The sequence below is a fragment of the Phyllobates terribilis genome, unplaced genomic scaffold (assembly GCF_046119375.1).
Source record: "Phyllobates terribilis strain yellow unplaced genomic scaffold, ASM4611937v1 Scaffold_2__4_contigs__length_985480577, whole genome shotgun sequence".
NCBI classification, from domain to species: Eukaryota; Metazoa; Chordata; class Amphibia; order Anura; family Dendrobatidae; genus Phyllobates; species Phyllobates terribilis.
In genome coordinates, this window is record NW_027362762.1 from 466324763 (window position 1) to 466338599 (window position 13837).

Sequence of the window (13837 nt, forward strand, 5' to 3'; positions counted from 1 at the left end):
AAAAAAAAAAATGCTATAGATCTGCAGATATAGGGTTAACCTGCAGGTTAACAGCGTTCTAGAGTTGTGCAGCTGCTGCACTGAAAGCCTGGCTGCCAGGAGGAAATGAGCTTTATTTCTCCCCACAATCTCTAGCTTTCAGTCATAGAGGTGAGGCCAGCGCAGCTTCAGTCACCGTTCAGTACACAGTGAGCGACAGCTGTAACTACACCCTGGGCACTGAATGACAGGTGGCTCTGTACTGATAGTTGGCTCAGCAGTGTATCAGTACAGAACCACCTGTCAGTCAGTGCCGGGGCGTTGTTACAGCTGCTGCTCACTGTATACTAGGAAGTGACTGAAGCCATGCCGGCTGCACCTCTATGACTGAAAGCCAGAGGCAGCCGAGAGGAATAAAGCTCATTTCCTCCTGGCAGCCAGGCTTTCAATGCGGCTGCTGCTAGGCTTTAGAATTAGAACACTATTAACCCCATATCTGCAGGTTAATCATTTTTTTTGTTTGTTTGTTTGTTTTACATGACAGGTCCCTTTTAAGCTATGCGAGATGAGTATGCTCACAGGTTCTTATTGGGGGAACGGCAAGATATGTAGACCATCTAGAAATAAATTCACTCAATCTGTTTTTCTCAACGTTTGCAGCAGGACTGGAGTTGGAGCTAGTTTTGGGTGGCATAAATGCATGGACTTCAGCATTATAAAATATAATATATATCACACCTTCCCCATGTTGCATTTACACTGACCGATAGTGCATTAATAAACACTTCCTAATAATTGGCCAGTGTAAACAGGCTGTCAATCAGTTAAAGGAGCAAATGGCTTGTTCATTGAATTCAATTTTTAACCTTGTTTAAAAATTATCACTCTCAGCAGCGCATCATCCTGTGTAAATAAAATATGTGCTGCAATCAAATGGATTCTGTATATATGTAATAATTGTTATTATACCCACCATTAATGAAGTCAGAGTGTAGAAAAATCTAAAAGTCGTAAGCCACTGACTGCATAACCCTGGTTTGAAGCATTGCTCATCAGTGTCTGGTCCATCTCTCAAATTATGGAGGTTTATTTGGAAGCTAACAGCAGATAAGTCTTTATGAATAGTAAAGTAGATGGGATGGCCTCCTACTATAAAGGTCAGCTACAGCTGACTGAGTACAAAGGAAGGACATACAATTATTTGCGCCTTTGTTGATAAGTTCAATTGGACAATAATATCCAAAAGCTGAGAGTTCCCATGAAGCCCTAAAGCGCACCAGCATCACTACCTGCAATGTCCTCCTCTTGTTGTCTTCTGTGTGAATCCAGGCACGCAGGGTCAGCTCCGTAATAAAAATCTGGGCAGCTTTGGCAAATAGTACAGGAGCTTCAGCACTGATCATCTAAATCACAAAATAACAGAAAAAAAAAACAAAAAGGTTAAAAACAAACAAACAAAAAAAAACCTTGCCTGCCGCACTCAGCCACTCCTCACCTAAGGGCAACCAATTTTACAAAAAGTTGTCATTTGGGTTGGACTAACATAAAAACACCAAAGGCTGCTCTAATGATTATTTTCTAAAAGGGATTGTTTGGTCAAAATATACTGATGACCTAGCCTCACGATAAGTTATCAATATCAAAATCAATTTAGGTTCCCACCGATCAGCTGTTAAAAGATCCAAGCTGGCTGTAAAGTACAGGGTCATTATCACTAATTGTAATTCACTATGGTAAAACAGACACACACAGTATCCATTACAATAATCTAAGCAGAAAGTAAAGCCCTGTACACTTCAGAATTCATCCGGCTGCTTCTGTCTTCAGTCACATCAATAAACACTAGTGACCTGGTGCCATTGGAAGCCAAGCATGCCCATGCCATCACACTGCCTCCACCATGTTTTACAGAGGATGTGGTATGCTTTGGATCATGAGCCGTTCCAAGCCTTCTCCATACTTTCTTTTTACCAACATTCTGGTACAGGTTGATTTTTAGCCTCATATGTCTAAAGCATGCATTTCTATGACTGGGCTGGATTCCTTAGATGTTTTTTTAGCAAAGTCTAATCTGATGTTTTTAAGGCTGATTAATGGTTTGCACCGTGCGGTGAACCCTCTGGATTTGCGCTCATGAAGTCTCTTTATGGTAGACTTAGATACTGAAACACCTACTTCCTGGAGAGTGTTCTTCATGGTGTGTATGTTGTGAAGGGGTTTTCTCAGTTCCCAAGCTCCCCCCAGTGCACTTTTTTTTTTGAAAAATGTACAAAACCGTTGATTTGGCCACTTCTAACACTTCTGCTAGCTCTCTGATGGATTTTTTTCAGTCTGTTACTCTTCCATTGAGAGCTTCTTTGACTGCATGTTGTGAGTTCACAGCAACAACTTCCAATTGCAAATGCCACACATAAAATCAGCAACAGACCTTTTATCTGTTTAATGGGCTGAATGTCCTATTTCCTCATTAATCCATCATCAATTAACCCCCTTCTGACATGTGCCGTACTATTACGACATGTCAGGTGCGGGCTCCAGATCAGCTGTCATGTGCCCCTAACAGCCGAGGGTGGAATCGCGATCCACCCGCGGCTGTTAACTAGTTAAATGAAGCTGTCAGTCTCTGACAGCGGCATTTAACTCGCACAAATCAGATGCGTGTCATTGGCCCCTCCCATCGGCACCAGTGTCACATGACCACGGGTCGCCAATGTGTTGGCATGACAACCCGGGATCTGCAGGACACCCCTGCGGTTGTTATTGCCAGATTGGTATAAACGCCACCCAGTGCTCATAGCAAGTAAGTATTTCTGATACATAGAGGCGATCTGATCATCGCCTGTGTGCAGCAGTGGCAATCAGACAATTGCAGCTTCTAGACTCCAATGGAGACTATTGAAGCATGCAAACAAGTGTAAAAAAAAAAAAAAGGTTTTTAAAAATACTAAAAAAAAATCAAAATTATATAAACAATTTAAACATCACCCCCTTTTGCCCAATTCAAAATAAAAAAATAAATAAAAATCAAATATACACATATATGGTATCGCCACGTTCAGAATCGCCTGCTCAATATATAAAAAAATAATCTGATCGGTAAACAGCGCAACAGAAAAAAAAACTAAACGCCAGAATTACATTTTTTTGGTCGCCGCTACATTGCAATAAAATGCAATAACGGGCGATCAAAACATCGGTATCAATAAAAACGTCAGCTCGGCGCACAAGAAATAAAGCCCTCACCCAGCCCCAGATCCCGAAAAAATGGCGCCTTTTTTTTTCTCACAATGTTCACTAAATGCTAAAAACTGACCTACCATTATATTCTGATTCTCCAGGTCATTACAAGTTCGTAGATTAAAAAAAAAAAAAAAAAAGTGGAATTGCACTTTTTTCCTTGTTTTTTTTTTTTAACAATTTCACCGCACTTGGAATTTTTTCCCCACGTTTCCAGTACACTATATGGTAAAACCAATGGTGTCGTTCAAAAGTACAACTTGCCTGGCAAAAAAATAAGCCCTCATACGGGCATATATCATTGACCAAAAGATAAAAAAAAAAAAAAAAAAAGTTATGGCTTTGGGAAGAACAGGAGCAAAAATCGAAAACGCAAAAACGGAAAATTTCCCAGCCATGAAGGGGTTACAGAGCTTTTGAGAGTGACTTTTGGTCCCTTTAAAAAGAGGCAGCTACATAACAGCGAGCTGTAATTCCTAAAACTTTACTACAATTAGGATGTGAATACCCTCAAACAAAAAGTCAGCACTTTAAGCCCATACTGATTATATAAAAACTGTATCTGGAATATTATTTCGCAAAAACTTGTGTCTCTGTCCAAATATTTCTGGGCCTAAATGAAATATATATTTTATTACTACATACATACATAAGTTTGGACACACCTTCTCATTTAAAGATTTTTCTGTATTTTCATGACTATGAAAATTGTAAATTCACACTGAAGGCATCAAAACTATGAATTAACACATGTGGAATTATATACTTAACAAAAAAGTGTGAAACAACTGAAAATATGTCTTATATTCTAGGTTCTTCAAAGTAGCCACCTTTTGCTTTGATGACTGCTTTGCACACTCTTGGCATTCTCTTGATGAGCTTCAGGAGGTAGTCACCGGAAATGGTCTTCCAACAATCTTGAAGGAGTTCCCAGAGATGCTTAGCACTTGTTGGCCCTTTTGCCTTCACTCTGCGGTCCAGCTCACCCCAAACCATCTCGATTGGGTTCAGGTCTGGTGACTGCGGAGGCCAGATCATCTGACGTAGCACCCCAGCACTCTCCCTCTTGGTCAAATAGCCCTTACACAGCCTGGAGGTGTGTTTGGGGTCATTGTCCTGTTGAAAAATAAATGATAGTCCAACTAAACACAAACCGGATGGAATAGCATGCCGCTGCAAGATGCTGTGGTAGCCATGCTGGTTCAGTATGCCTTCAATTTGGAATAAATCCCCAACAGTGTCACCAGCAAAGCACCCCCACACCATCACACCTCCTCCTCCATGCTTCACGGTGGAACTACCAGGCATGTAGAGTCCAACCGTTCACCTTTTCTGCGTCGCACAAAGACACGGTGGTTGGAACCAAAGATCTCAAATTTGGACTCATCAGACCAAAGCACAGATTTCCACTGGTCTAATGTCCATTCCTTGTGTTCTTTAGCCCAAACAAGTCTCTTCTGCTTGTTGCCTGTCCTTAGCAGTGGTTTCCTAGCAGCTATTTTACCATGAAGGCCTACTGCACAAAGTCTCCTCTTAACAGTTGTTGTAGAGATGTGTCTGCTGCTAGAACTCTGTGTGGCATTGACCTGGTCTCTAATCTGAGCTGCTGTTAACCTGCGATTTCTGAGGCTGGTGACTCGGATAAACTTATCCTCAGAAGCAGAGGTGACTCTTGGTCTTCCTTTCCTGGGGCGGTCCTCATGTGAGCCAGTTTCTTTCTAGCGCTTGATGGTTTTTGCAACTGCACTTGGGGACACATTCAAAGTTTGCCCAATTTTTCGGACTAACTGACCTTCATTTCTTAAAGTAATGATGGCCACTAGTTTTTCTTTACTTAGAATTTGTATTACGGCAAGAAAAAAGCAGCTAACAGTCTATTCAGTAGGACTATCAGCTGTGTATCCACCACACTTCTGCACAACACAACTGATGGTCCCAACCCCATTTATAAGGCAAGAAATCCCACTTATTAAACCTGACAGGGCACACCTGTGAAGTGAAAACCATTTCCGGTGACTACCTCTTGAAGCTCATCAAGAGAATGCCAAGAGTGTGCAAAGCAGTCATCAAAGCAAAAGGTGGCTACTTTGATGAACCTAGAATATAAGACATATTTTCAGTGGTTTCACACTTTTTTGTTAAGTATATAATTCCACATGTGGTAATTCATAGTTTTGATGCCTTCAGTGTGAATGTACAATTTTCATAGTCATGAAAATACAGAAAATCTTTAAATGAGAAGGTAGGTGTGTGTGTGTGTGTGTGTGTGTGTGTGTGTGTGTGTGTGTGTGTGTGTGTGTGTGTGTCTAATGCACCACACCAGGGGATCCATGTTCTGTTCCCTATTCCCTGTGTAGCCAAAATTGAGAAAGATCAGTAGAAAAAGTCATGGTTATCTCCTCATTTATCATAAAGCACACAGCATTGTAGGTGCCTTTTCGGGATAAGTGTGTGCCATGTTGGTACAGGAGGTATAACACTATCTGGCCATTAAAAGGATTGGTATCTTGCGGTCTTTCACTAGTTTTTCCCTCTGTAGTCTCTCTTTCTATTTGTCAGTTGTCTGTCGCCTACTAGGTGGAGACTGGCTGTTACAAAGTCTCCTATACAGTAAATACTGAGGATTTCTGCTCTTTTTCCTTTAGAGTTGCAGCGACATGGAATACATTATACAGCAGCAGTGAGTGTTCTTTGCTTCTGCCATCACCCTCCCCTCTTCATAGGATATAATAGGCAGAGTAACCTGACATCTCACGGTGCTATCAGTCCGTCTTGCATTGGAAAAGAAAAACAAAAACCCGCTCAAATCTATCTTTATCAGAGCTGACGTTTTATTGATACCAATTTCATGTACATTTGATGCTTTGATAGCTTATTACATTTTTTTCTTCATTTGGGAGGTGAAGTGACAAAGAACAGGCGAGCACTGTTGTGCATTTCATTTAAATGCCGCTATCAATTACTGATAAGTGTTTAAATGGTTAACAGTTGCAGTCAGGGAAGGGAAGTGGAGAGTCCCCAAGATTCAAATTGAGGGGGTATAACTGTGCATGGATCCCTGGCCACAATAAGGGTGCACCAAAAAGCCATCTTCTGTATAACACTTGAAAGTAATTTTCTCCAGCACCATCACTAAAAATGTACAATGCTGGTATAATTCTTTTATAGAGACAAAGTCCACTCACTGTACAGCTACCTTAATATGCATTTTGGGGGCGACAAACACCATTTTAAAAGGGGTTTTCCCACGAATAAAAGTTCCCGCGATGAGATTATCTCAGCACATGAACATTTTATTTAAACACATCCAATTGTGGAAGTTATTATTATTCCAAGATCTACTGATTAAAATGAACTTTTGCTCGTGGGAAAACATTAAAGGTTGTTCAGTTAAAGAAAAAAAAAAAAAACCTGACAAGTCTTGCATAGTCCCATCGCATTTTTCTTTGACAAAGTCTTTCTCAATTTAATCATGTATAACCATGAAGCGCTGACAGGTTCCTCGGTCAGCAGAAGACTATTTATTGTGGGTGAAAACTAAGCTAAATGTCTTATCATATTGCAGTCTTTATTCAGCAATGTTTTATTAGCGATTACACTCCCAACACATCAAGTACCAACAAACACCAGTTACAAGTGAGCATCTGAAGGTGAAGAACAAGTACTGAACCAAAAGGAAAAAATAAATTACACACTACACCATTAATATTTTATGTACAGAGTAATGGCTCATTTCATAATTTACTTAAGTCTTTATTATTGGGCATTGTTATTTATTTTACATTTGTTTCAGTACTTATTCTTCACCTTCAGATACTGGGCTATGTGCCCACGATGCAGAAATGCTGCAGATTTTTTCCGCTTCTCCCTGGCAGGAAAAACGCATGCGGATTTTACATGAGTTTTTTCCCCCCAGGTAGAAGCGTTTGTCAAGCGTTTTTGCATGCATTTCTGCATGCGGGTTATCAAGCGCTTTTCCAAGGGATTTTAGCATCACTTGGAAAAGTGCTTGACAACTTGGTCACACTATATAAATCCATGCAACCGGCATGGATTTATATAGTGTGACCAAGTAATAGTTAAAAAATAAAGATTAAACTTACCTTCTGATGGCCCCCGGTCTTTTCTCCGGTGCGTCTGGTATCTTGTAAGGCTCGCGGTGGTGTAAAAGGACCTTTCATGACGTCATTTAGTCGCATGACCCGTCACATGACTAAATGACGTCATGGAAGGTCCTTTTACACCACCGCGAGCTGCCGCGGAGCCATGATGCATCATACAGGAGACCGGGGACCATCGGAAGACAAGTATAATGCAAATTCTTTTTTTTTTTTTTTTTTTTTTTTAAAGGTACTATGGTACCCGGGTCTGGAGGAGAGTCTCCTGTCCTCCAGACCCAGGTACCATCCGCACATTGAAACATTTGGATTCCACATGTACAGATCCAGTGATGCGGAATCCAAGCGTTCAAATGAAAGTCAATGGCGGCGAAAACGCAGCGCTTCCGCAAAATAATTGCTAGTGCTGTGTTTTTTTCCGCAATGATAATCCGCAGCGGAAATTTCCGCAGCATGTGCACATGCGGATTATCATTTGGGCGACATGGCAGGCCTTCTACCATGCGTTTTTTAAGCGTTTCTGCAGGTCTATGGGGAATCGCTTAATAACCGCATGTGCACATGTAGTCATGCGGATATTAAGCGATTCAATGCAAGTCAATGGCGGCAATTACGCAGCGTGTCCGTAAAATTAATGGACATGCTGCGTATTTTTCCACAATGATAATCCGCAGCGGAAATTTCCGCAGCAAGTGCACAGCACATGAGGATCATCATTGGAGACCATGGGGCACGTATTACCAAGTGTTTAAGAGTTTTTGCTGCAGAAATTCCAAGGCAAAAACGCTTGAAAAACCTATAGTGGGCACGCAGCCTTACTGATGTTTGTAAGCTGCTCTAACTCCTCAGTGGAGGCAAACCAAAAAAAAAATAAAAAATGTAACTTATCTGACCTAGTTTAGCCCTGATGAAAGTCACCATGGGGTGTATGCCATCTTTCATATACATGCTGTTTGTCTAAAAGGTAGCTTAGCACGTAGACAAGGTGGATGCATTTGGGTTTATGAACCAGAGGTATGAGCAGAATTTTTGTGCATGACTGGATAGGTTCCTTGTTCTAAGCGGGACAAACCTAGGAAAGAAGATCATTACCATTAAAGAACTATCCCTCACTCTTTATAATGCCTTTCAGATGCCCTTGTCTTCATTTGTGATAACATTATACAACTGGATACTAGCATAATAAAAGGGTAAGCTCACCTTAACATCTTCATCAAGCTTCATGATTTTTTTAATTCGAGCCAAAGGAAGCTCCTGAACACGGAAATCTTTCTGTATGGAGAAAACATAAGAGATGCTAGCACACAATCTGTACTTGCAATAAAACCGATAGCGATTGTATTGAGAGGGAAATACCTTCACTAAGACGTATCAATATTTTATGATTGGTAGCGGTCTGAATAAAAGGTAAAAGGGTGACAATGCCAATTCATTTCTGTGACCTCTTCACAATCTGCACAATGTCATCCCATACACCCGCTGTACAAGGAAACTGCAGCACAGCTCTATAGTATCAGGGATACGACCGCAGTTTTCTCAGGATAGGTGAGGATTGTAGAAATTGGTGACAGATCTTAACAACATGTCAAAATTCAGGGCTGAGGAGCTGTTAAGCCAGACCCCCGACTCCGACTGACTACTGAGCGTGTACATTAAATGTAGCGCAGATTCATCTCAACTAAAAGCCGAGATCTTTAGATCCGGAACAGAACCACCATTTATAGCACATTTCATAACTTTCCTAAATTCTTATGAAAACATTTACAGCACATCCTGCATTGTACTACTGTACACAAATTATTATATATTTTAGGAGTCTATTTTATACCGACTCCAACTCCACAGCCCTGGTCATAATGTTATGAGAAAAGAAAAAAAAAAAAACCTTTTTTCAACTCAGAATTGTCAAAAAGTCAACAAATTCACTTCTGATACTGATCAGTCACATAAGCAGTAACACTAGTCATTTCCTATCGACAGGAGAAGGGGTAACTTACTGATCACTGGGGGGGTCCAACCGCTATCAGCCCCATTTGCCCAAGAACAAAACTCTACAGAGGTGGAGCAGACACAGCTTTGCTCCAATCATTCTCCATGGCACTGTCAGAGTACTGCACTTGGTAATTTGTAGAGATTGGTGGGACTCCAGAAGTCAAGCCCCCAGTGATCAATAAGTCCACTCCTAGCCAACCAATAGGGGCTAACATTTCTGGCACAAATCCTTTAACCCCTTCATGAGATGGCGATTTTCCCTTTTTACCTCCCCTTCTTCTACGAGCCATAACTTTTTTATTTTTCCATACACATTGCCGTATGAGTGCTTGTATTTTGCAGAACAAGTTGTACTTTTGAATGACACCATTGATTTTACCATATAGTGTACTGGAAAACGGGGAAAAGATTCCAAGTGTGTTGAACTTACAAAGAAAGTAATTTTCAACAACTGTTTTTTTTTTTTTTTTTTTTTATATACCATGTTCACTATACGGTAAAACTGACCTGGCAATATGATTCTCCAGGTAAGTACGAGTACGCTGATAAAAATAACAAAAAAACACACTATACATGTTTAGTATTATTAAAATAGTGAAATAAGGGGTTAAAAAATAGATCAGTTCCAAGAGGGCAAAACAGTTTGCCACAATGTGCAATAGTGAAGTAAAATATTTTAACCTCACAATAAGAACATCTAAAAGGTTCATTGCAAGTGGTCAGGCCGTACATAGACTGACAAAGGACCAAGAAAACACCAAAGGAAGTGAGAATAGGTGGTGCTTTCTGCAGAAAATATCAGCATGAAAAACAAACAAAAAAAACCTCAGTAGCTAAGTACATACGTCTGAAAAAAATTCCACTACATGTGAGCGAAATGTACGAGCATGATCGAATTAACAGATGACCCTATACTTGCATGCCACATCTACATTTGCCATGTTCAAGCACAATAACCGCAAAGCTGGGTGCCTCATGTGTTTGTAATAGTTTTTCTCCACTAAAAGGGAACATTAATCCCTTGTAGATTTTATAAAAATGGTGCTAACAGCCGTCTACCAGACTTGAAGCTGCACTGGACCAGGAAAGGTTCTTTACAAATGGGTAAAAGGAAAAGTATGCATCTAACAGAAAAAAAGAAATAGCATGACTGAGTCCCAGTGGTTAACATCATGATTTCTGTTGTGGATTTCTATTAAGTGCCAAGTGCCTGAATGACTCCTCGCTGTATGGTACAGCTGCAGTGTATAAGTTACAAGAGGAATTGTGTGCTTATATATCAAGCGCTACACATTTATAGAACTGGCTATATCATGCCTGTATAGACAACATGGGGAGGGAAGAAGAAAAAAACAAAAATAAAGTTATCTGCTACCATATAGCATCTGTGCTTGAGACAGCAAATCCTGTCTATGCCTTCTAAATGCAGGGTAAAAAGTTAGTAAAGATCAGCATAACAGTTTATTGGTAATTTAAGGCTTGGGTCACCTCCTCCTCCATGCGCCAGGTAGTGGCTCCAGTGGACCTGGGATATCGTTACATAAGGGCGCAGTCAGACTGCCGTATTACTTGTGTGAGGATTGTATCGCAGTCCTTGGACTGGCTGTCTGCTCTCCTGACCTTAGCATGAAAGCATGTATTTCCATGCAGCTGTCACACTCCGGTCAGGAGAGCGGCCAGCCAGACCGAGGATTGCAATGCGAGAGTAATACGGCCGTCTCTCTGCGCCCTTACATGAATAGATAATCACTTATAGGAAACCTGTCAGATCCCCTGCAATAGAAGGCATGCATCACGATTCTAGTCCTGTCTTAGGTCCTATAATCACTTATCACTTTACGTGACCGAGTCTCCATACTGTACAATCTCTACCATGTTAGGACTGCTGGAATCTTTAGCAAGAATGAGACTAGCCCGCTGTCCTAATGTAATGGGGATTGTATGGAGGCTGCCAATCACGTACAGGGAGGAGCGATTAAAAGATCACATGCAGGACTAGCCTGAAGGAAAAGAAAGCCCACCGAACTACTCCCACCTCTTTAAGCATATGAAAGAAGCAAAATAAAGTACATTTTTAAAAAGTGCAATTTTAGCACTGAATAAAAATTACCTTATCAAATAGAGGCATAACAATGCATACTGAAATAGCAGTTGGGAGACCGTAAGGGACCTGACAGAGGGGGGTCATGTAGGGATCTTAGCCCATAAAAAAAAGATGTAGTGTAGCTTTTACTTAGTTTAAGTACATATGTAAATAAGGGGACCTCAGTGCACTTTTGGCAGGACCAAGAGCTCAGCACAATCCTCAGCTCCTCCCTTTGGGTTGATTGACAGTACTTTCTTTGGAACACCACCCTGAACTGAATGTTCAGCCGTGTGCACACTGACACTGCAGGACCCAAGAGCGCATGCACAGTGCTTTAAAAACCCCTCTGTCTGCAGTGACCACTCAGTGAACGCAGGATCGCACAGTAGCAGGCAGCAGATGCAGACAGGAGAGAGGACAGCGTGCCGTAACACTGTGTGCACTCAGCTTCTACAGTGTCAGGGTGTACAGGGCTGAGCATTCATTCCATTCAGATGGTGTTCCAAAAAAAAAAGTGCTATCACTCAACACATGGGGAGGAGCAGAGGATTGTAATTGAGGGGGCAGAGTGGCAGACTGAGCACTTGGCCACACCAAGTGTGCACTGATGTCCCTTGGTTTACATATCCAATAAAACGATCATGTAAAACAAAGTCAGTAAAATGTACACTAGAAATAAGATTTTTATAGGGACCAAGTCCTGTACATGAATGTATAAGTGATTTAATATGAGTTTTTGGAGGGTTAACTGTGGAGGGGGTAGGATTCCCTTTAAATGGCTACAAGCCGGTACGTACAATATAGATTGGCATTACCTCTGAACTCAAGTAAATTTAGCAGTTTCCACTTTATGCATAAAAGATAAAATCATAATTTTCAAATTCCATGACCATTCTTATGAGCACTACACAGTAAAACAGGCAACTTTTATTTCCCCCCAACTCTTACCACTGTTAGATTTCGGATATCCTCCATCACCCTTGGCCAGAACGACTGTAGGCTCTGCTGTGCATCGCTGTTTCCTGCACCGAAACCCCCATCAGTAGACATTTTCAGATCTAAAGACAAAATTAAGCATTTGGGTCAGCTAACATCTAATACAAACCGTAACATGATACAGAGAAATGCATTGCCAATGAGATTTCATATTCTGCATCATCATGAAGATCTACAATGCCCTGCAGAAAGCTCAAACAATGGGCTCATTGAGGCCGGAGCTCCACCTGCATGAGTGAGAAGTGTGGAAACACTGGAGGACAAGAATGGCCGCAGATTACATGTGCACTTCTACCATACTGTATCAGGAGTCACAGCCATACAACTGGATGTAGGTAAAGGCCATAACCAGTGCTCTCTATGGAAGAAGTATCACCATCAATAACCATATCACTGCACTCAATAGCAGACATTTCAGCAATCTGCAAAAACAATAGTCCTATGGAAGATTTTATTATACACAGTACACAGATCTGAATTAATTGCGGCTATGAACGGAATCCTGGATAAGATAATACATTGATAGAATGATAGAACGTCGGGCACAATGAAGCAGTAACACTGCTGGCGGCTGTCTGCGAGCAGTTACAAGTAAGTGACCAGATTCTAAAAATATCCGGTGTGTTCTCTTTCAAGTATTAACAATACCTTTAAACAGCTCATGACATACACAAGTGCACTTCTGTTCTGAATCATAAGCAGCATGGAGCTAAATTTGGCTTCACACTAGTAAGTTTTGGATTCTGCAATCATACAATTGCAGGGGATAAATAAAAGGAGCAAATGGTGAGCAGTGCCCACAACCAATGCACACTGCTCACTACTAGAAAACAAGGAACACCCTCTACAGGTGGTGATGGTAACAGCAGAATGCAAACGCCAAGAGCAAAGATCTGATAGATGCCAGCACATTGAGCAACTACACAGTTGACTCCACTGAAATGGCCATGCAAAAGAGTTAAAGGGATTGTCCCCTTTCAGAAAATACTAGTCCCAGTTATAAAGACAAAACCATGCTTTACTCCCCCAGAGTCCAGCACCAAGTCTCCGCTGCTGTTCCGGTTATCTGATATTGGCTGCAGCGCTGACGTCCCGTAGATTGTGCAGCAGCCAGTCACTTCGCTCATAAGATCTGAGAAAGGTGTTCCGCCTACACGGGCAGAGCAGCGGTGCTCATTAATTGGCTGCCACTCTGTCGACGGGAAGTCAGATACCAGGAGCAATGGCAGAGACAACACTGGATTCGGGAAGGGTGAGAAAAGCAGGTTTTTTTTGTGTGTGAGATAGAGAGATATAGATATAGCTATATACATATAGCTATGTATATCTATCTACGGTATATCTCAAACAGCACCCAGGGACTAGTAATTTATTGAGATGAAATCCCCTTTTATGCTCAAAAGGCCTTCATGGGGTAAAATGTAAGCAA

At 41.2% G+C, this 13837-nt stretch overlaps 1 protein-coding gene across 2 annotated transcripts in view; it reads right to left on the reverse strand.

Moving 5' to 3' along the window:
- The window catches only part of NFYC (nuclear transcription factor Y subunit gamma), a 65405-nt gene that overhangs the window by 15480 nt on the left and 36088 nt on the right, over nucleotides 1-13837 (reverse strand). For both annotated transcript variants that reach the window (XM_073665728.1, XM_073665729.1), the window contains exons 2-4: nucleotides 12361-12470; nucleotides 8535-8606; nucleotides 1269-1382 (exon numbers count right to left, since the gene is read on the reverse strand). In XM_073665728.1, the coding sequence (XP_073521829.1) occupies nucleotides 1269-1382; nucleotides 8535-8606; nucleotides 12361-12462 (288 nt within the window). In that variant the 5' untranslated portion in view covers nucleotides 12463-12470. The remainder of the gene's footprint in view (nucleotides 1-1268; nucleotides 1383-8534; nucleotides 8607-12360; nucleotides 12471-13837) is intronic.